General features: G+C 44.0%; 2 protein-coding genes across 6 annotated transcripts in view; one reads left to right on the forward strand and one right to left on the reverse strand.

The window, feature by feature from the left end:
• WIPF3 (WAS/WASL interacting protein family member 3) overlaps positions 1-15,128 on the forward strand; it is a 64,425-nt gene extending 49,297 nt beyond the window's left edge. For all 5 annotated transcript variants that reach the window (XM_074266679.1, XM_074266681.1, XM_074266677.1 and 2 more), the window contains 6 exons: positions 1,293-1,424; positions 2,521-3,222; positions 4,413-4,562; positions 5,483-5,584; positions 11,684-11,760; positions 14,397-15,128. In XM_074266679.1, coding sequence (XP_074122780.1) covers positions 1,293-1,424; positions 2,521-3,222; positions 4,413-4,562; positions 5,483-5,584; positions 11,684-11,760; positions 14,397-14,420 — 1,187 coding nt within the window. In that variant the 3' untranslated portion in view covers positions 14,421-15,128. The remainder of the gene's footprint in view (positions 1-1,292; positions 1,425-2,520; positions 3,223-4,412; positions 4,563-5,482; positions 5,585-11,683; positions 11,761-14,396) is intronic.
• A 4,242-nt stretch (positions 15,129-19,370) lies between these two features.
• SCRN1 (secernin 1) overlaps positions 19,371-23,742 on the reverse strand; it is a 61,018-nt gene continuing 56,646 nt past the window's right edge. The window contains exon 8 of the mRNA XM_074266683.1: positions 19,371-23,512. Within this exon, the coding sequence (XP_074122784.1) occupies positions 23,354-23,512 (159 nt within the window). The 3' untranslated portion in view covers positions 19,371-23,353. The remainder of the gene's footprint in view (positions 23,513-23,742) is intronic.

The following is a 23,742-nucleotide window of genomic DNA, read 5'->3' on the forward strand; positions in this document are numbered from 1 at the left end:
ACAACTGGACTTGGAATCCCAAAGGATCCTGGGCTCAAATAACCATTTACTGCCTGGGTGTCCTTAGGCAAGACACTAATTCTTGGTTCTTCTCATCCCTAAAAAGGAAGAGGTTGGCCTGGTATTCCTTGAAGGCTATTTCTAGCTCCAGCTTCAATGTTCTGAGACCATAATTGGACACAATTAAAACTTGATAGACTATAAGATGATTGTCTTTTCCTCTGCACGCCAATTTTAGGAGAAAAGAAGTGGGTCCTAAGGCAACGAGCTAATAGCAAGCTTTGGTTCTCCCCAAGTGCAGCCATCATTGTCTCTTGGGCTCAGTCCATAGTCCACCATGTAGATAAAATATTGTGTAAAGATGGCAAAGGTTCTTAGTACCCAGACATCCTACGTGGACCTGGAAGAGACTTGAAAGTCTCTTCACAGATAGAGATGGAGAAAACAAGCTTGCCTGACCTAAAATCACCTAAAAATAGTCCCAAGGCTTCTTTTTAGGAGTTCAGTCTGAATGATGAAATGCTTGCTTTGAAACACCCATTTGAAGGTCCTCAAAGACCTTTCCTTCTGCTCACTGACCTTCTTAGGGACAAATACTTTTAGAAATTTCAACAAGGAGGGAGGGAGGAAGAGAGGCTGTTCTGCCTTTGCTTTGTTAACTGAGAAATCCAGGGAACCAGAATTCTTCCAGGCTCCAAAAAACTGGAGTTTACAAATAAATACTCTCTGAAAACTTAGCCATTTTCCTCCACCAGAGGGCACTATGGCCTCATTTCTCGAGGAAAATGAAATAAGAGACAGCTGTAATTTCTAGAGATAACTGTAATTTCTTGCTCAAGATTTTCATTTCACGGCACAACTGAGGGGTTTTTTTCATCTTCTGTAATTTCTTAGCACAGGTATCTCTCTGGACATAGGCAATTCAAGCCAGCTGTGGGCAAGGGCTGAGTCTTGATCCCCTCCTTAGGACCATTTCATTCTTTCTAAGGGGATTATGGGTGAGAGGAGGGGGCTGAAGACCAGTCTGGTGGAAATATGCCTTCTAGCTTGTCCCACCTTCACAGACTGTCTGGTATTGGAACTTAGAGACACTTCTTCACTGCTGGGCTTTATGAGGAAGCCGAAATGGGCCCCAGCCTTGGGGAGCTCACAAGCAGAAGTTTTTTGCAGGCAAGGGGGTTGAAGGAGAAGCAATGTGGGATGGTGGGTAGAGAACATGCTGTGTTAACTACCAGGGGTGCTAGCTGCAGGATGCTTGATCTCAGTGCTGTCTCCTACTTTTCCCCCCTCAGCTTCAAAAGGAGCCAACAAAGAAAGCGGAGGTGCTCCCGGGAACTCCCGAGGGGGCAACCCACAGGCCCTGGGAGGTCTGTTTGCAGGGGGCTTTCCAGTGCTGAGACCAGCTGGCCAGAGAGATGGCTCAGGTAAGGGGGCCACAGGGGTGGAGGAAACCCGAACAGGCTCAGGGCAAAGTAGCGCAGTGGGGTTCTCAGTCATTCCAGCCAGATGGACCTCGGAGACAGATGAGGATGTGAAGGGAAATTAAGTGACTGATTTGAGGCAGGTAGGACTTGAACTCAGATTCTCTGACTTCAGAACCTGCTTTCTTGAGGGAGTAGGAGAAGGAAAGAGAAAGAAAAAGAAGAGACAAGGAAACAAAGAGGAGGAAAGAAAGAAAAGGATGGAAAGAGAAGAAAAAGGGGGAAGAAAGGGAGAAGGAAAAGGGAAGAGAGGAGAAAAGAGAGAAAGAAAGAAAGAAAGAGAAAGAAAGAAAGAGAGAGAGAAAGAAAGAAAGAAAGAAAGAAAGAAAGAAAGAAAGAAAGAAAGAAAGAAAGAAAGAAAGAAAGAGAGAGAGAGAAAGGAAGGAAGGAAGGAAGGAAGGAAGGAAGGAAGGAAGGAAGGAAGGAAGGAAGGAAGGAAGGAAGGAAGGAAGGAAGGGAGAGAGGGAAGGAGGGAGGAAGGAAGGAAGGAAGGAAGGAAGGAAGGAAGGAAGGAAGGAAGGAAGGAAGGAAGGAAGGAAGGAAGATGGAAGGAAAGAAACAAAGAAGGAGAGAGGAGGGGAGAGGGAGAGAAGGAGGAAGGAAGAAAAAGACAGAGAAGGAAGGGGAAGAGAAAGGGGAAAGAAGGGGAGCAAAGTTTCTCTCAAGTTTGGGGAAGAATAATTTTAACGACATTTAAGGATGCTTTCATCCGCTCCCCTCGATCACGGTCTCACTACGCACTGAGCCGGGTCCTCCGACCCCAGATTCAGCGCCAGAATTCCCCGGGGCGGTTCTGGGAAGTAGAAGAAAGTGACCTTGCGGAGTTTTCTGATTACTGAATGATCCTTATTGGGCGGTGCCCGCGGATGGAGGGCAGGGATCCTGACAAAGACCCCCCCCTAATTTTCCCTCTCGGAGGCCCGGAGTTTCCGCCCTCTATTCCCCCTGAGGGGGGAGGGGAAGGCCCCCAGGGCTGCCTGCCCCGCCGGGCCCTCCTTGGGCTCGCGATGACGTCACTGACTCCCGCTTCGGTTTCCAGGTGCCGGGTCCAGAGCTCCATCCCCTCGGCTTCCCACTAAGGCCATCAGCGGGCCGCTCAACCCCCCTGCGTCTCCCAGGCTCGGACATGCGGCCGAAGCGTCGGGCCCTTCCCGATCCGTCCCTCCGCGCCCCAACGTGCCCGCCCCGCCCCCTCCCAGCACCCCTCCCCCGCCGCCCCCTCCCCTCCCTCCGTCCGTGTCTCTCTCGGCCATTGTCAAGCCCCCCCTCGTGTCTCCCCCGGCTCCGATGACCAAGACGAGCGCCCAGATCGCGGCCCCCCCGCCCCCCACCGTGGGCCCCCCGCCCCCTCCCCCCACGCCCCCTCCTCCTCCTCCTCCTCTTCCGCCCGTGCAGAGCGAGAAGGGAGCGAAGCCCGCCGTCGGGCCCTTGAACCTGCCCCCTCCTCCGCCCCCTCTCCCTCTGCTCCCCCCTTGTGGGTTTCCTGGGCCAGTTTCCGAAGCTTCTGGGCCCGCCCCTCCCCCGCCTCCACCCCCACCCCCGCCGCCACCCCTCCCTCTTTATTCCTCTCCTTCTCCCCGGTCCTCCTTGCCCCCGACCCCTTTGCCGGGCTCCACTAGTAACAGTGACGCTGCCCCTTCTCTCCCTCTCAAGTCCCCTAAGGCCGGCCCCCTCCCCCCCACTCCCCCGGCTTCTCAGTCCACTATCCTGGTGCAGAAGAAAAGACCTGGCAGAGGGGCAGGTAAGTGGACCTCCGGGGGCGCTCTGCCCACAAGAGCTGCTGCTTAGATATTGGATGTGAGCATTTGCTCCCCAGAAATCCACTGCAAAGCAGGGCTTCCTTTATTGTTTTGTTGACTGTTAAAAGAGTGTTTAATAATGCTTAAGCTTAAAAACCTGTAGTAGGTTCGTTAATTTAATAGTTAATGGAGAGCTGGTTGTTAAACACTCACCAGCACGTCCTGAATCAGTCACATCTTTCTCGTTGTTGCAAAAGATTATAGAACACTCCATTGTCAGCTTCTGGATGAGAAAATAAAGCGAGGAGCGCTGTGCCAGAGTTACACAGGTCATCAGAACCAGAGGCAGGGTCTGAACTCAGGCCTCCATCTCCAGAGCAAGACTCCTAGTGTTCCTAGTCTGGCCCAGAGCCAGGGCGTGTATTGCGCCCCAGGAGGAGCTCCATGACCCTGGCCCAGTCAGCCATTCCCCTGGGCCTCAGTTTCCCTATGTTCCAGTGAAGGAGATGCCAGGATGAGAAGAGGGATCTCGCGCTTATCTTCTTACGCACAATTAAAACCATTCATAGACACTGCATAGAAGGAGTAGATGGGGTAATAAAGGGAACAAGTTTGGGAAAATGGTCTTCCCAGAGAGGATCCGGGCTGGAGGGACCACAGGAATAAAGGAGCTCAGAAACCTTCCCTGGGATGTGTGTCGGAGAAGCTAGCAAAGGCCTTGGGGAAAAAAAACCTCTGACCTTATTACCAAAATGTCAGAACTACCTCACTATAAGGCTTCTCTCCCATCTGTTAAAAATAATAATAAAACAATTTTTACTTTTCAAATGTTTTATAATGTCAATTATTAATCAATAAATTATTTTAAGTAAAATAAAGAATAATTGAATATAATTAAATTATTCTTAGTTAATAAAATATTATTAGTAAAAGGTTCTCATTAAATAAACCAATAAATAATGGTTGGTCAAATACATTATTAGTAATTGATAAGCCATTATTAATAATGCTGATTCTTATTAGTAAGCATTGACTGACTAATTGATTTCAGACAACTCCCTGAGACGTTAAGTTTTAAAGCAAGCTGTTTCCTCCCTGGGTAAACGAATTAAATCCCAAGCCAGATCCTTTGTTAATTTCCATTTTGAGGGTTTTGCACGTGGGTGTAGTAAGGCTCCATCTTCTTCCCCAGGGAGCGGTGGTGGGAAGCTGAATCCACCTCCAGTACCCCCAGCAAGATCCCCCACAACAGAGCTGTCCAGCAAGAGTCAGCAGGCCTTGGCCTGGGTGGGCACCCCACAGCCGGGGGCACCCTTGAAGAATGGAAATTTCCACCTCACAGGTAACATGATGGCTCCCAGACAGGTAGCCCACTTAGCCTCCCACTCCCAGCATCCTTAGCAGTTTCTCTTTTCTGATGGACTTGGGGAGCCAAGGGACGCAATGTGAACTCTGAGGTTTACGAAGCAGACGGTTTTGGAGGCAAGTTTATTCCCACTGCCCTGGGCAGTTACGAGTATGAAAATGCGCCTGGGCAGGTGGCAAACTGCCTCCCAGAGGTGTCTGTACAAACAGGGCTGTCACCGAGGACAGACCAGCAGGGAAAAGCTGGGATGCTGGAAGGAGAAATGCCATGTGCATGAGGAATTTGGGGGGCAAAGACCCAGGGGGGGCTATGAGGGGGAGTTCCTGGAGCTTGGGCCCACTGTCAGGAGAGGAGGCTCTGGGAAATATGAGGCCCTCCTCTTTGGACCCTGGCCAGGACTCCAGGAGAGCTGAGGTGCCTCAGGAAGCCAGCAGATGCAGGGGCCTGGGCAGGAACGCCCATTAACCAGGGCTGCCCACATCAGTTTAGGGCACCAGAGGCAGCCTTTGGCCTTAGATCAGCTTCACTTTGAGTTGTCCCTGCCCACAGGAGGGTCATCTTTGTTGCTGGGGGCCGTTAAACTTTACATGTTGTCACTTTAGTTATTTGTGTTGGAACAACAGGCACATGGGCACACTTTGGGGAGTTCTGTGTGGACTCCGGCTCCCCATCCCTTCCTTTGTCCCGCTTATACCCCAAATGACTGTTTGGAAGACTACTGTAATCACTCTGAATGTGAACCCTGTGATCAAGCAAGAGACAGGGAGCAGCTTCCAGACTCAGAGCCACCCCCCTCCCCCTGGGGTGGGGAGGTAACTCCCTGGAGCAAAAACAGGCTTGATGCCCAGGACTGTCATTAACTGGCACGTTTCTCATTATTTCTTCTTCTTCTACAGATGACTTTGAGTCCAAATTTACTTTTCATTCGGTAGAAGATTTCCCTCCTCCCGATGAATACAAGCCAAGCCAGAAGACGTATCCCAGTAAGGTCCCCAAAAGTGAGTATGGCTCCTCTGGGCAAAGAAGGCTTTTTCCTTCTCACCTTTATGAAGTTGGTGTATTAGGTTGAGTAGAACAGCCTCAGGATCAGGGTTCAGATCCTGCCTAGGACTCCTGATGAGCTGTGCAACCCTGGGAGAACTACTCAGATTCTTGGCAACTCCTTCATATTTGTCTGCAAAATCATAGATAAGTTGGGAAGAGTTTAAGTTCCCTGAGTGATGAGATCATAGAGCTCTCACTTATTTGTGTATTTGCCTTTAAATATTGTGTAATATCATAATGAATATATAATTCAGCATCTTTTAGATCATAAATATGGAACTGAAAGAAGTCTTTAGAGGTCCATCTGGACCAAGGTCTTCCCTTTACACACTCGGAACCTGAAACCCAGAGGTCATGACCATCAGATGACCATCCACGGGCCCATCAGGCATCTCCACAGGGGTTCAAATTCAGATGCTTGGATTCCAAGGTTTTCCAAAAATATTTATTGAAAAAAATACTAATTCACATTTTTATAAATGCTTTAAGCTATGTCTGTAATATCTTTCCCACAACAGCCCTGTGAAGGAGACACAAAAGTTTTATGATTTCCTTTTACAAATGCAGAATGAGGTCTAATCCCTGAGTCATGCAACTAGGATGGATTACATCATTATACAATTGTTCATAGTATTACATTATTATAGCAAATAACATAATTACCTTTTCTGATCCCAAATGCATTGTTTTTATTTTTTAATTCATTTTCTTTTTAATTATAAACTTAACAGACATCATCAGCAAACATGAACATTTTAGCATACAAAGAACAGAAAAAGAAGGTTGCATATGGAACTAAAGTTTTAAAGTAAATGTGTATTAAATTTAACCCAGTTGTAATAAAACTACCCTGCTTAACATCGCTATATCCACTTCACTAGGCTACATCTCAATGAAGGCAGGAGTTAATTTGTAAAAGTTAAAAATTAACCTTCCAAGGAGAACCTGTGAATCATTTTCCTCTTGATGGAGCAGGCAAAGTTGATTTTATCTTGCATCTGAGGAGGATATATTTGGATATAGATATAGATAGATAGATAGATAGATAGATAGATAGATAGATTATATATATACATATATATTCATACATATATACATGTATGTTAATACTGATGTATTGCTGGTTGTTATTGGGGAAGATGGCAAAAAATAAAGTGGAAAATGTGATGCAGGAGTAAAACAGATGCTAACAATTTGTAGACAATAGCAAAGCTCCATTCCTCTAAATCTGACTGTTTTTCTTAAGAAGAGAGTTTGGAGGCTTTAGAAATGGGAGCATCAAATAGCATCATAAAAAACAAAATGGATTCTATTTGAAGGCAGGAAAGGCTTATTACTAATGAGTCACTTTCTAATTAGCCATCTATATCATCAACTCTTCACTTGGTGAGACAAAAGATCAAAATAAATAGCAAATTAAAATAAAGACTAAAAAATGAGAAGATAGGATCCATCACCATTGTCCTCGTTGCTAATTATATTAGTCCAGGGTTTTCGGAGGCAATTAAGGGGCACTGTAGTGCACAGGGTGCTGGGCTTGGAGTCAGGATAACTCATCTCTCTGAGTTCAAAACTGGCCTCAGATACTTCCCAGCTGTGTGATCCTGGGCCAGTTACCTAACCCCATCTGCCTCAGTTTCCTCATCTATAAAATGAGCTGGAGAAGGAAATGGCCTATCACTCTAGCATCTTTGGTAAGAAAGAGTTGGACACAACTAAACAACAAAGATTTTTCAAAGTACTCTGAATATATTAACCGTTTAAACAAGTTGTAGACCTTCAAATTAGAAATGAATAAAAAGATAGCTCTTTACATGAAACAGTCAGCATATCCCAGAGAAGTCCCTCTGATAAAATTCTCCATAGCAAAGAGCCCGGAAACTACCTCTAAACAATGTATTTTCTTGCTAAGACAGAAGAAATAGAAACAAGGATATCACTGAGATCAAAGAAGGAATAACATTGGAACCCTGAGAAAGATACAATGAAATGGTTTTTTGTCATACTAGTACTAACAAGTTGTTTCAGAGGTTGCTGGTATGGTGGGGAAGTCATCAAATGCTACAGTATCCAAAGAATTAACAAAGTTTTACCCAGATAACAACAGAGAGTTGCCTGATGGGTGTGAACAGGCAGCAAGACATTGCAACCAAGGAATGATTAAAGATGTCACCAAAGGGGAAAAAAATGAGCTGGTCCTTTGAGAAAGAGGAAAGGATGGAGGACCCATGAGCTCCACTGGAACCTTTGCTAGGTCACAAGAAAGTTGGGAGGGCCCTCAGTGTACCGGGTAGACCTCCTGTGATGATGTCATACACATATGGACAAAGGTCACACAAGACAGGCTGGCCCCATGGGAATGCTTGAGGGCTGTGTCATGGAGGAGATGGCCACATTGATGAGATCGCCCATCCCAAAGTGAAAAATAAGCACTCTGGATTTCTTTAATTCATTATAGTCGTCTCCTCTCCTTTGTGCTTCTCACTGTTGTATCTTTGGGAAATTACACACTGATGTGAATAGGACAGAGCAGTAAGTCATCTTGCTGCTTCTCCTTCCTGTCATGGACCCCTTAAGCAGGTTAGTTAGCCTCTGGACCCCTTCTCAGAAGGAGGCTCAGAATAGATTCATGTTCTTATATAATTGAAGGAAATTCTAAATTTCAGTTAGAGGTGAGTGAAAGATGTAATTATTCCCCATTCAATAAACTTGAATTCTTTGACATCTAGCCATAAAGCCTAAGTTAGAAATCTCTGTCCTAAGTCATTCTGGGAAAGGTGTTCTTCATCTTCAGATACCCTGTAATCTCCTTGAGAGTTTAGCAAACGGAAATTCCTGTTAATGCAGAGCCCTCCTATTATAAGTGGACCCCCTGCTTTAAGTTTAATTCTCAGTGGAAATGAAGGCTTTCTAATGCCCCCTGCTGCTGCCCCTCCACTCTTCTCCTGAAGGGCCATGGTTAACATCCTCTGTGTTGAGTTGTCCCCAGAGTTGTCGGCAGAAGGAATAAAATCAACTATGAACTGATATTCGTGGTCTTAAGAAATGAGCTCATGCTCTCAGTTCAGGATGGGGGGCTTGTAAGCGCCTGTCCTTGGGAACCCCAGTGCTAGGAGCTGCTAGATTAACCTTTGATTATTCTGGTCTGCTAATACTTCCAAGCCTGCTCCCCTTCCCCCAACTCACTGTTGACCTGGTTCCTTTATGATTTAGAAAAGCAATGTCATCTTTCCTCCAAGGAATTTATTGTCCTAGTGCCCTTTGACACACACACACACCACACACACACACACACACACACACACACACACACACACCACACACACACACACACACACACACACACACACATTTTCATAAATACATTTCATCCTCATATCCTGTGCTTGTATTTACTGGACAGATCAGGACACTGAGGTTTAGAGAATCCAAGAGATTTGCCCAAAATAAATATAGCTGATAAGTATCTGAAGCAGAGTGTCATCCACTTTTGAATGTTTCCTTTAATATGTTTTCAGAGCTTTAAACAATTTATTCCCACCATTTCCGATGCTGTCTTGGGGGGTCGGCCTTTGCACCTCTCTATCCTAATGGACATGCTTATGATCTCCTTACCTCTTAGTTCACCAAGATGAAATTGTAAGAGAACAAATAGAAAATCATAAAAAGATGCATTTACAAAGTATGGATAACTTATTCTGACTTATCTAAAAGAAATTCCTAAATGTGAGGAATTAGGACTGCTGCAAGAGTCTCTTGATAACCTTCCCTGCCTCCAGTCTCCTCTCTCCCCTAACATGAGACCATGTAATTCCTCAGCTAAAGAAGCTTCCAGGGCTCCCCTTTGCTTTTCTTTTAAAATACTTTAGGTTGGCATTTAAAGTGCTCCAGAATCAGCCTGTTTTCCAGGTTGATTGGACATTACTCCTCAGCATGCACTTAACTACACGTCAACTAAATGAGCTTGTTGACAGTTCCTTGTACACTACATCCCTTCTCCATTCTGGCTGCCTTTCAGATTCTTTTTAAAAATTCAAACTCATAACTAAAATAAATTTCCAAAAATTATTTCATTTTTTTGATCCAAAAATCTGTGTTTTCTTCTTCCCACTGACCATCTCCCATTAAAAAAGAAAGAAAAACCAAAAAAAAATTTTATAACCAAGCATAGCCAAGCACAATAAATTCTGCTATAGCCACATCCAAAAAAATTGGGTCTTATTTGAACCCTTCATCTTTCTGACAGGAGGTAATGTGTTTCTTCATGAATTCTCTGAAATCATGATTCGTTGTTGAATTAATGATCATTGAATTTATTTTTAAAAACATTTTGATATTTTATTTTAAAATTACATATAAAGATAATTTAAAATTTTATTTAAATTTTAAATTCTTTCCCTCCCTTTACGCTTCCTTCCCTGAGAAGGTACACAATTTGCAATGGACATATTTGTGTGATCTTGCAAAACATATTTCTATATTGACTTTGTTGCAAAAGAAAACACAGATCAAAAACAAATAAGATAATGCAGTTTTTTCCAAGTCTACTTCCACTGCAGCCGTACTCCATTGTACTTTTTCTGAAGGCCCATAGCATTTTTCATCATAAGTTCTTCAGGATTGTCTTGGATCACTGTGTTTGCTGAGAATCACTAAATAATTCACAGTTTTACAGATGAGGCAACTGAGAAATGGGCAGAGGCTTATAAGTGCCTGAGCCAGATTTTGAACCCAGTCTTCCTGCCTCTTAATTCGAAGATTTTCTTTCAGTTGATCAGATCTTATAATCATTAGTGATTAATTGCTGAATTTAAAAGGATTAAATCCAAATGAGGGTTCTCCCCTCCTAGCTTTGGCATGGGTGGGTGGTCCCCTCAGCTGAATGGGGCATCTCTGGTTCCTTCAAAGCACAACTCAGATGTGACCCTGTGTCACTTAAACCACCACCTGCCACAATTTCCTCAATAACAATCTTCCTCACTGAATTTGTCTGAGGATCCAGTGATCCTATTTGTGAAGCACTTGGCCCAAGGCCAGGCACATAGTAGGCCCTACATGAACACTTGCTTCCTTCCTCCTGTTGTACAGAACTTTTTTTGAGCATCCCCTTGATCTGTTATTTGTGCTGTCCTGAAATTACTTTGTATTGTTGGTTTGGATGTTGTACTTACTTATCTTGTTTATAGGGTGTGACCTGAAAGCCTGTAAGCTCTTTGAGGGCAGGAACTGACTTGTTTCTGGGGACAGTGAGAGTGACTCACTTATGGTTTAAACAGCCAGTGTGTCTCAGAGGCAGACCTCCTGGCTTTGAGGTCAGCTCTTGAGCCATAGGTGCTCATAATTGCTTATTGAATTCTGGTGGAGGACATCAGTGGGGCTCATTTGGAATGACTGCAGATTGAGAGGCAGTTAACTAAACCTTGATTGGATTGGATTAGGAGGGAGCTAGAGTAACTCTAGAGCTGCCCAGAGCCAGTGGATCAACACATTTCTCAGGCCAGCTACTTTTGATATTACCTGGGAGCAGACCTCGATTAAAACAGCCATGATGTGGAGAATCTTGAAGGAGAATCATTACAAATAGAGAAAGTTGGATAATTTATTCTAGTCTCCATTCAAACATGCATCTATTCTTTCATTCAGTGATCATTTATGAAGCACTTACTGTATACAAAACAGAGTAGCAAGAGCTTTTGCTTCCTCTGACTGTCTGCAACAAAGACTGTGAATAAGAAAGTGATCACCCATGCTGGGAACTCACAGGATTATAGATTAAGAGCCAGGAGGGATCTTAATGGTCATTCCTTCCAATACCCTCAGTTTTACAGAGGAGGCAGCTAAGAAATGGGCAGAGGCTTGTAAGTGCCTGAGGCAGATTTTGAATCCAGTTTTCCTGCCTTTTAATTCGAAGGTTTTCAGTTGATCAATCTCATAATCATTAGTGACTTTGATACCCTTGCTGCTTGCAGAGGCAGAAACATAGTAAATGTTCTTTGTCCCGACCCTGGGGTGCCAATTAATCCTGATTAATTAATCATATCTCCTGTTTTCAGGCCCAACTCCAGGTTCCTGGGTCCCAGCAGAGGCGACTGGCCGGGGCACTGAGGATGCCAAGGGTCGAAATTCTCAGGTAACAACATGTCTCTAAATGTCAAACCAACCAACCTCAGGAATTTTCTCCAGACAGCCACAGAATGAACCTGGAAACTTCATCTCCCGTTATCAAAAGTTTGACCCAAAATTTTCCCTTAAAAAACTCATTCATATTAAAAAAAAGATGAGAAACAGAATTTCTAAAGGAGATGTCCTCTTAAAAATTTTAATTTAATGTTTTATTTTTTCCAATTATGTGTAAAAACAATTTTAACATTATTTTTCTCAAAATTTTAAGCTCCAAATTTTCTTCCTACTTTCTCTTCCTCTTCACTGAAAGGGCAAGAAATTTGATGTAGATTATACATGAAACATGTGATTTTTAATATCTTACTATGAAAACAGGGCTTTCCTGGGTTTTCTTGGGGCGTATTGTAGGGGTGTAGGTAGGAGACCAGGACTATTCCTCAAGGGGAGTATATGGGATAGGAGCAGGACTCCCAGAGGAGAAAGCTCCCTCCATGGATGCAGGTGGGCACCTCCTCTGCCACAGGGCTTAGCCATTAATACATTTATTTTTAGGGATCTTCATTTCAGTCCAACAGTCCAGTAGATCGGAGGACGTGGGTTCAGATCTCAGCTCTGCCATTACTAGTTATGTGATTTGGCGCAGATTACTTACTATCCTTGGGCCTCCTCTGTGTTGAATAAAGATGAGTTTTTAAGTCTCTTTCTGATCTAAATCACACAGTAGTTTCTAACCTCAGGTGAAAACCGGAGGACCCAAAAGGGACAAGAGATGGGGAAGTACTTTGGATAATGTTGGGCAACTTTTAGCCCAGTTGAGATATTTGGGCTTCCTAACCCTAAAGAGCTGACTTCCCTTTTCTCACTGGGGAAGTTCAGTTCTCCTCTTTAAGAGCTATTGTTGGAAACATTACATCAGTCCCTTCCTATTCTGGCATTTCACTTTTTTCCATTTCTAAGTCTGTAATAACTCCAAGAATGTTATTGAAGCTTCACAAGCTCCTTGATGATCCCTCCAGTAGCAAGATGAGAGAGGAGAGGAAAGTGACTTGTCCAGGAGCCCTAGCGCTAAGATCTTAGAATCATGAAATCTGGAGCAGCTGGATGACGCAGTGGATAAAGCACCAGCCCTGAAGTCAAGAGGACCTGAGTTCAAATGTGACTTCAAATACTTATAGCTGTGTGACCCTACATAAATCACTTAACCCCAATTGCCTCAGGAAAAAAAAAAAATTCATGAAATCTCTCTGAGCAACTTCTCTGGCTTCAGCACCATGGCCAGAGCAATTGCCACTTGGTCTACAAGACACTTTACAGGGATGCTCCCATTTATGTTCATAGCTCCTGCCAGAGGTGCTACAACTATCTCCATTTTAGAGATGAGGAGACTGAGATTCGAGAGGCTTTATGTGATTTGCCCAGGGTCACATGGTTAGCACCTGAGGCCATTCACCCCCAGACTTTCCTGATTCAAATTCAGCACTGTCCTTCAGACTATCCTGCTTCTAAGTTGGAGGGACCTCAGAGATCATTTGGAAGGAACTTAGTTCCTTTTTTCTAGCCAATATAACAGATGAAATGATGAGGATAATAATCTTTGTAACATTTCAAGTGCCTTATAAAGGTGTTATCATCAGTAAGCATCTCTTGGGGTCTTCTTACTCCACTGGTTCCTCCAACTCAAAGCATCATTGTGCCTTCTCCAGGTGAGCCAGAACTAGCCTTGTTCCTAAAAATGGGCATTTCAGTCTCTGCTGAGAGTCTACTTCAATACCTAATTATCCTCATATCCAGAAAATAATTCTTTGTGTTTAGCTGAAGTCTCCCATTCTAGTGAAATTTGAAGTTCTCACCCAAAATGTCCAAGTCTTCAGCATCACAGATACTGGTTAAAGACAGTTTCACAAATAAAAATAAAATAAAACAGTTTCCCAAGAGGCTATTCCAGCTTCCTTGGGTAGGATTTCCCAAGAGGCCATTCCAGCTTCCTTGGGCAGGAAGCAGTTAGGTTAAGTCACTTGCCCAGGGTCATACAGCCAAGGCGTGTTAAGCGTCAGGCCAGATTTGAGGTCCTCTTGACTTCATGACCTGCAGAAATACCAAAAGCCATTGAATCATTAAAGCTCAGGAATAGACCTCCATGAGGTTTGTGTCATTTATTTGCTCAAACTTGGGAGCTCCAATAGTAAAAGTTGGGGGCAGAATGATTTCAGTTTCTCACCCACAAATCCAATAAGTCTGTCTTGGAATCCTAGACAGGTCACTTCTTGCCCCTAATGGATTCCAGAGGAATATGAGCCCCTAATACACTGTCAACTTTGTCAATGATTTCATTCTATTTTAAGTTCATGTTTTTTCTGTTGAAGAAAAAACCAGGTGTTTTGCTCGTGCTGAAACCATCTAACCCAGCTCAATAAAGGGTTACCAGGGAAAACTAATGTAGAGATTTTTGCAAAATGCCATCTTGGGTTCTTTGGGTAGGGAGAGCCAGACCTGCATTTGTGGCATTTCAGTTTGAAGGATCAGAGAATCCTGCATAATCCTGAGTTCTAGCCTTCAAGGGGCCTGGAAGGATATTCCTTCCCCAGATCAATGGGTAAGGCAGCCTTCCTCACCACAGAACTCAGAATTGTCTTATCTTTACAGCTACCATTGAAAACTCTACGGTAAGAAGACACGAAGTAAAAGTCCTCTCATCATGTCCTGGTCCGCAGAGTGGAATGGAGGATCTGCCCAGGAACGCCATCAGCAACCAACCAAACTCAAGTTTTGTTTTTCATCTGACGAACAGCTCGGAAGCGAGCCCTTATTTATTCTAGTTAGGTCGTTTGCACAGGCTTTGAATCGGTGTTGTAGCTGTATTTTATTTTAGTGATTTATTTTTTTCACGCGCCCAGATTGCGGCCGCCTGTTTGTCCAAAGCAGTACAAAAAGGAGCTTTGCCCCAACTGATAAGTGCTATGGGGGAGAGGACGTCCGATTCCCTCCCTGCCCGGTGTTCATTCCATGACTGTAAATAGCCAGTGGGCTGGCCCTTCCTGTGTCTTTAGAAAAAGAAAACCTTTTTTGAATTAGCTTTAGAGAAAAGTTTTAGCTAGTCCCTGTGTTCAAGAGCACATGGCAACTCATCAATGACATGACTTCATAGTTTAATTGCACCAGCTAGGTAATGAAACCAAAAAATGCCTTTGCAGAATGGATGGACAAGCAGTGTACCCGCACTGTAGCAATGGACGTCACCCGTCAGCGTGGAATGACTGGGATGTCATGGCTCTCTGCCCTCTTCCCCCTTTCCCTCTGATTTTCGATATGTGATTTTTGTTGCCTAATGTAAATATGACCCTTAATAAAAAAGAAGGAATTTTGTTTCCATACAAATGATGATTGTGTTGCTCATTTTGCACCTGGGTTGTCAGTCTTACTTAATGTGACCCATCCTCTGCTTACACAAGGATTTTCCCTTCCAGTGATTCAGCCCAGCAGAATTTAAGTATCTCCTTACAAATGAGGTGCTTGGATGTTGGGAAGACCCAGGGACCTGCCCTCAGGAAGCGTACACCATGCTGCATGTGCTTCTGAGCAGCCTTCCTTACAAGGTGCCTGATGGGCTTTGAGAGATCTCTTTTTCATGCTTGTTCCTGTGATGTGGGAGTGTCCATAGCTCTTTCTGAACAAGGTGAAAATGGTGATGGTGTCCCCAGAGCCCTCCCTTAGAAGGAAGAATGGCCATCATGGTTCAGTGTTTGAATGGATCTCATCAGTGGGTATTCTCAGCCCATTTTCCATCCTGAGGGTCTCTGATCCTTACCCTCCCACACAGCCATTTACCACAGGGAATCTACTCAGTGTGCTAGGGATCTTCAAATACTGGGAGGGTGCCGGCAGAGCCTGTCAACTGACCATTGGTGAACTTCACATTTCTTTTTCATTACCTAAACATTTATTAATATATTTTGCATTATTTTATATGAACATAGCTTACATGTCTCTAAACAACACATAAGATTTGTGTTTTCTACAGCATGTAGTATATTATAGGAAGCAGCAAGATGACTCGTGGCTAGAACACTGGGTCTGGAGTCAGGAAGACCCAAGCTCAAATCTGGTCTTAGATACTTCTAAGACCCTGGACAAGTCACTCAACTTCAGTTTTCATGGCAAACCACTCCAGTATCTTTCCCCTTTTTTGCTGAGGCAGTTAGATTAAGTGACTTGTCCAGGGTCATACAGCTAAGAAATATTGTGTCAGACTAAATTTGAGGTCCTCTTGACTTCAGGGCCTACGTTCCATCTACTGGGCCATGTAGTTGCCCTCCAGTATCTTTGTCAAAAAACCCCACAAAGAGTCAAAACATGACCAAACAGTAGATTATAAACTTTTTTTGTCTTTGTATTTGTAGAATCTAGCACTTAAAAAATTAATTTGTGGAATTGTTGAATTGTTAAATTCACATTTCTGCCATGTGATCAGCCTACTCTTCCCACAAAAGTAGATCCTGAAACTTGCAGAGAAGTTCTTCCCTCGAAAACTGATTCATCCCCTCCTTGCTAAGAACAGGCTTCCTTCAGCAAATCCAGCAAAAGTTCAGCTGTAGTGAAGCTCTGGGCCTTCCAGTGAGTTCAGCTTCCTCTCCCGAAATTAGTGATATAATGGACTTTCCCTCTCTTCTACCTCTCCTATATTTGAATATACATACATATTTATATATGTACATATTTGAAAGCCACAGAGTCATGACAACATACATGACCCGCATTTTCTCTCCATCCCAGAGCAGCATGGCCAGAAGGAAGCTCTGTGGGCTGTGCTTGGTATGTTCATAGAGGAAAACCCTGTTTGGCTAATTTAAGAGGTGAATTAAAAAATGGGATTCTCCAAAGGCAAAGAAAAAGCCATGATCCATCTTCAGATTAGAATCTCTGGAAACGGGAGGGATTTAAACAAATCAGTAAGCAATTAATGAATTAAAAAAAATCTTAAGCTCCCACTGGTTGCAGTCACAGTCGCCAAATTAGCCTTCTCTTGCACTAATCACAGGGGTAAAGTTGTAGGGACGATATTCGGGCTTGGCTCTTTGGTCATAATATGGTAAATAAAAGAATCTCAGTCTTGATGCTTGATGGGTGTTTTTCCTGCCAACTCTCCCACCTCAAGGATTTTCACTGGTACTGTGACCCCTCCCTCTTTAAAGTACATTTATCATATTTAATATATTAACATAATATATTAAATAAATAATAAAATGTAATAAATATATTTATTAAGGATTCTTTTAAGAAACCAATTTCTTGGTGCTGAAATTGTTAACAACGAGTGGAAATAGCAAGGTTAGCGCCACATTGGAAATAAGGACCATCCTTGTGCAGTTAAGTCCAAGATTTCACTTAGAGAATGAAGTGGCCATTTTAATCTGATGATAAGTGTTTGTGCTGAGCCAGAAACTCCCTGGGAAATACAGGCCTAAGTAAGCCTCTTTCTGGAAAATAATTCTTGATATGTAAGCATATGCCTACACATATGCGGTCAATTGGGGAAAAAAAGCATTTTGTGCTTTTGATGTTTAAACTCTGATTAAGAGTCCATAAGTAATGTGCTCCCCCCTCCTCAAAGCAAGAACTGGCAGACCTGCTCCCCACCCCAAGATCCCATGCAAACTCTTCCCTGTTCTTCTGGGATTAAAAAAATAAATAAATAAATAAATATATTTTATCGATCTTTTTCTTTTAACATCTCAGTTTCTCCCAAGATTCCTCCAACTTTCCCCTCCCACAGCCATCCTATAACAAAAACATTTGAAAAGAAAAAATAAGAGGAAAAAAAATCATCAAAACCCCAATATATTGACAAAGTCTATGTTTTTTCATTGTTGTTGTTGAGGCAGTTGGGGTTAAGTGACTTGCCCAGGGTCACACAGCTAGTACGAGTTATGTGTCTGAGGCCAGATTTGGACTCCGGTTCTCCCGACCCCATGGCCGATACTCCATCCACTTCGACATCTAGCTGCTCCGATGAAGTCTAAAGAGCATATGCCATGTCCTCTCCCTGCTCCCCTGTCATGTTCTTCCCACTGCTTCAAAGGAGGAATCCTCTCTTCTATTTTATTTGGGACCACCTCTATTCTTTGTATTTCTGTTTTAGTATCAGAGTTTCCCAGTGGAATGGGGCCTTAAAGGCCAGCTAGTCTAACCCATACTGAATGAGATTCCCCTCACAATGTTCTCGCCCATTCTGACTTCACTTGAGTAACTCCAGTAAGGGGAACTCATTACCTCCCAATGATAATTTAGTTCCCAAAATCAGAGCTTCTGGACAATTGTAAAAAAAATCCCCAACAGAGTAAGCTCTTTAAGAGTATAATGGCTATACTATCCTTTTTGTATTCACATCCTCAATGCCTGGTATACAGTAGGTGCTTAGTAAATGGTCATTGGCTGATCAAAGCCCTACTATTTATTCCCGGTGCCATATGTCTATGTGGTCAATAAAGATCTCCCCTCCTTATAGACTTCCCACAGTAGCCACAGAATGGAAGAGACTTTTTAAAGTGAATTTCTAGGAACGCCCTCCCATGGCTCTCTGTCTGGGGTTCAGCCTTTTGGAAGGGGAGCGCTTCCAGAGCACCCCACTCCTGACTCACATCCCCCTTGATGGGGAGAACATCTCTGGCAGGAGAGGAATTCTGCCTGGTCCACACCCTGTTGGTTTAGATCTTCCAGCCTAGGATATTTTGAGGATGTCAAAGTGGAAAGAATGCTGCATTTGGATATGGAGGATCTGGGGTCCAAGTCCCCCTGAGTAACCTCCAGTGTTTTCTTTCCTCACCGATAGGTTGGGGAGCCATGAGGCAGTATAATGCCCCAAGCCCTGAATTCAAAGTCCAAATCCTAATCCTTTGTCTTTGGGCCAATGGCTTCTACTCCTTGTTCTCCATTACCCATCTCTAAAATCAGAGTTTCAATTTGGAGTCCAGAGGACCTAGGCTTGAACTCCCTTCAGCTCCTGATTAGCCGTGTGACCCCCACATCCCTCTGAACCTCAGTTTCCCCATCTGTAAAACATGGAGCGTGGACAAGCTGGGCTCTGAACTCCACAGCAAATGTGATAATATTTACAAAGAACGGTGCCTGCGTGTAGTAGGTGCTTAATAATTACTTGTTTCTTGCCCCCCTTTCAGCCCTCACTCTACAATCCCAGGTTTAATGACCATAATACTAGAAATACAAGAATGACATTTTCTTTGCCATTGTCTGAGGCCAGAGGGTAGTGTCTGTAACAGAGACAGCCCGGACCTATAGTCTGACCTGGCAGAAGGGAGGGAGGTGGGGAAGAACGTGATCCTGTCTCAGGCAGGGATGAATCACGGCTCACCGGGACCCACTGGGTCCTAAGAATATTCCGCCTGAAGGGGCAGCTTGTTTCCTGGCTCCTCTGAGCTCAATGAGCTCATTTAACAGAGCAGTTTATACCGGAGGCAGCGGCCAGACCGTTCCCAATCAGGAGGACCACAGGTGCCCCCATTAGGCTCCCAGAATAGTCCGATCACAGACTAACAGCTCCCCGGTTCCAACTTCACCCCCCTTTATTTATGGGACAGCTGAGACACATCACAAAGGAGGCAGTTTGGGGTGGTTCAGTACAGTTTTAATCTTATGCATGATGCATTTAAAGACAAGGTCATGGGGAAGAGCTGGAAGAGAATATCTTCCTGTTCAAAGGCATTCATTAAAAAAGATGACCATCATCACCACATTGTCAGCTCCCGTAAGATAGAGAAGGTTTCCTCTTTTATTGTATTTTTTCAGAGAAGACACTTCAGTTTATCACAAGATGGTTGCAAACAGGGGGTGAGTTTTCACAAGAAATTAGCAAATGAAGGTTCATACTACGTTCGGGTTCAGTCGGAGAAAGCGCACATGACACAGAATCAGGAACGGTGAAGGGGAACGGTGAAGCTGCATGAAATGATCAGCATTGGCTAAGAATAACCCTAATTAATGAAGCCACCTGGCCTCTGGGAGAGTGGATCTGGGGGACAACTGCAGACCGGAGAGGCAACACTTGGACCAGGTCTTCCTGACCCAACATGGACCCTCTCCCCACTTCTTGGCAGATGGATGTTCTGATACTTCCATATCTTCATTCAATAACTAAGAACTGCATTACTGGGAACTAAGCAGACTAATGTCTGCCTGGTCTGAGGTAAGAACTGCACGGTGATGATCTCATGTAGATCATGGAATAATTGGTATGTTTCACATTATAACCTTTACTTCTCTAAACCTCTCTGGCATCGGTTTACAAAAATCAGGCTCTTTCCTCTTAAAACAGTTGGCCCGTCCTCCTCTATGACTGGTGACCAGCTGAGTCCCAACTAGACAGCCATCAGATTCGCGTTGCTGTGGACCAGAGAATGATGATTCTGGCTGACCTTTCTACCCATACTGGTCACGGCTTCTGAACCCAAAGGTGGATCCCATAATTATGGTAAATTTGTCAACATTCCAAACTTTGGACTTCATTTAAAAAAAAGGTTTGTCTACAATATCACTTTTCTCTCAATGACCAGATTGGAAAAGCAAAACCTTGTTGGAGTTATGAACTTCCTCAAGCATTTCCCAACAGATCCAAAGTGGGGAAAAAAAGTGAGTTTTTGTTAGTTTGGGGATCGTTCTGATGTTCTCTTTTCAGCCTCAGAAGGCACAGAATTGTATAAATAGTTAAATAAAAGTGCAAAACTCTTCACAGAAAGTGGTAGAAACATCAATGACTTAGCCCATTCCAATATAACTGCTTCCCATTCCAATATAATTGCTTTTCAGTGGCCACTTTCCCATTGCGCCTGGGGAAACAAAATAATCAGGAGCCCACCCCAGATTATATGCAGTATAAGGCCCATATTTCTTTGTAACCAGCCTTATTTAAAAACAAACAAACAAACAAAAAATCTTTGCTCTGAGTTATTGAATCAGCTAATGATGGTGGGCTAGGGACACCATAGATAGGGTTGGTCCAAATGACTTTCCAGAATCTGCTCCACTATTCTTTTGATCTGCCCAAGCAAGGTCAATGTTGTGTCTCAGTAGTCCTCTCTTGGGGTCCAAGCATCAAGCTAGAACAACAAGGTTCCCCTTCAGAATTATACCAGTAAGGACTTAAGACACAGGAGGAATCATGGGAATCAAATGTATTTTCTCAACATTTGAATCAACTTGGTTGATATGGAGCAGATCTCTGAGTTCTTAATAGTCCCCATCATAACTTTGTAGAATGTCTTTCTAGATTCTCTTGGTTTACTTAAAATACCCCATATTCCATCATCAATCTTTCTACTACAGAGAGTCCTTAACCTGGGGCCTACTGGGGGGGGGGTGGAGAATCTCAAGTGATCCATTAGCTATTTTTAAAAATATTTTTATAATTGTATTTCAATAGAACTAGCTTCCTTTTAATTCTATATATTTAATTTTACGCATTTAAAAATAAGATTTTGTGAAGGGGCTCACAGGTTTCCCCAAGGGTCCATGGAGTCTAAGAATCCATAGTCTACAACTAGATTGAATAGTCACCAGTGAAATGCAGCTCTGCCATTGCTACCCTGTACTACCACCAGTATATGGGAGGCCTGAGAAAGCCGTTCCTGTCATGGAAACTAAACAGGAGTCGTCTCTCTTCACTCTCCAGAGAGAAAATTGTACGTCTTGCAGCCCACAGTCTGAAAACGAAGACAAATTTATCTTCGTGTTTTTGAGGCCCTGCCTCTCCCAGCTGAGGGAAGGAAGCCCCTCATCTTTCTTTCACCTCAACAACTCTCAGGCATTCGCTCTCTTGGCATTAATATCATGAGATCTGAAAAAAATCGCCATGCTTTTCAACCACCACAGGACTTTGGCTAACAGGTTTAAAGCAAGGAGTGTATCTACGGAAGGAAGGAATGTAGCAGGCAGGAGCTACAACGTTACTAAGGGTTAGGTAACTTCTAAGTTGTCCCATTTGTGGAGTCCTCTCAATATAGAGGATGACAAGTAATCTGATCCCAACAGCCACGGTCCAGGTGCTCTAAGTCGTCCCTGTTGTCTTTGTTATCGTATTTGTCCATTTTTGTGAATGATCATTTCACACACACCCCATACCCTCCACCTAAAATTATGACTGTTTTAAGAATAGTCGGGGGCTTTGCTGAACAGGAGGCTGATGCCTCCTTCCAGTCGAGCAGAGGACACCCCCTAGTCTAGGAGCTCTCCCCCTGTAAGCTTTGGAGACCCAGCCGCCGGGAAGTAGGGGAACAGTGGGGAAGGAGAGCCACAGAGAAGTGAACAATGTACAGCTAGCAGCAGAAAGTAGAAGGGGCTGCAGGGGAGACACTTGGGAAGTCTTAAAGTGATCTGTAAATAAGTGTCAGCTATTGGGGAGACAGTCCAACAGATGCATGGCAGAGAAATCCTGAACCTCTCTGACCCTCCTGGTACTCTGTCTTCATGTGCTGACCTAGTCCCGTCTCCCCTAAGCCGGTTTCCAGGCGCTGTTGGCAAATTGCTTTCTTTCACTTAATTATACACGTGCAGAATGAATCAACTTAATTACCTAAGTGGCTGCTGAGATAATGCATACACTGGGAGAGCTCCTCCGAATTTCCTCAGAAATGAGGGAACCTAGGCTTGTGAGAGCATCAGCTGCCAAAGATGCCCCCTGAGCCTCCACGGTCACTGGCTTCTGGTTTCTCCCTCTCTGCCTCGGATGCTGGCAGACTCCCAGCCTCTGTGTGTTTGGAATCCTTCCAGGGGGCCATTTCATTACAGTAACCTCAAGCTAGCCAGCAGCGGCCTGGTTCTGAATCATCTATATACATGACACCATCCAGGTGGAGAAGCGGCCGGCCTGCCGAGATCCATGCTGGAGGGGCTGCTTCAGCATCAATCCATGCACCGAGTCAGCGCAACTCCCTCCGAGACAATCAAGTGTGCGCCTCTCACTCTTTAAGAGCTTTCCTGGGGACACGCTAACTAGAAGAAAAACATGTGTGTGGCTCCAGGCACCAGAACATGAGCATCAAGGTTCTCCTTTTAGCCATTGTTCTGGTGGCCCAGAAAAGCATTCCGTGGGGTAGCAGCCAGCACACCCACTCTGGAAAACCATGGCCACATTCTCCCTGACCTCTACACCAAACAGCATGTGACCGGCCAAAGAAAAGCCAGTTTGTTAAACTTGAAACAGCTACCAACAAGGGAGAAAGACTTTCTTTAAAGGTTTTGCTTTCCTGAAAATTCAGCAATGTGGCTCGACAAGCGCTAGTCTCCTTGGAAAAAGGCTAAGGGTGCCCATCATCACTGAAATAAGATAACAGCAGCTTAAAATCCACAATTAGTCACATAAAGCCAAAGATCAGGCTCATGAGAAAATGAAAACTGACTAAATCTTAAGAGGGCCAAGGGAGTTTCTTTCTGAGACCAAAAGCACAGAGTGTGAGTTAAAATTAGACTGGTTGTTTAGAAAAAGGGGCTGAGATATTCATCTTCTATTTTACTCAAGGAGAGGGATTGGTTTTGCTTGGAGTTTGGCCAAGTAGGGAGTTTCTAAATGAGAGGAGAGGAAGGATGGGCTTACTTCACTTAAAGAACTTAATCTCTGTGTCAACACAGTCATAGAAAAGGTCGGCCACTTCAGTGGGGTCCATGGGGTCTGCGCTGCTCAGAATGCTCTCCATGGCCTCCAGCCCTTGCTTCTCCAGGTCGAGCATGGTCTCCATGAGCTTGTGACCTTGATCCTGAGGAAAGAGAGACAGGGTCAGGCTGTGGAACAGCCAACCACATCTCTGTGTGGCCAATCAGCTGACTCACCATTCTGAATATGGTAGAATCATTCATGATGCAGAGAGTCGAGGCATTCTAAGAGGGAAGGACCTCAGAGGCCCTCATTTAATAAACAAGAAAACTGATTCCCAGGAATAAGTTACAAAATCCTAGATCTAGAACTGGAAGAAATCTCAGAGGCCAT

Source organism: Sminthopsis crassicaudata, chromosome 5 (genome assembly GCF_048593235.1).
Source record: "Sminthopsis crassicaudata isolate SCR6 chromosome 5, ASM4859323v1, whole genome shotgun sequence".
Lineage (NCBI taxonomy): Eukaryota > Metazoa > Chordata > Mammalia > Dasyuromorphia > Dasyuridae > Sminthopsis > Sminthopsis crassicaudata.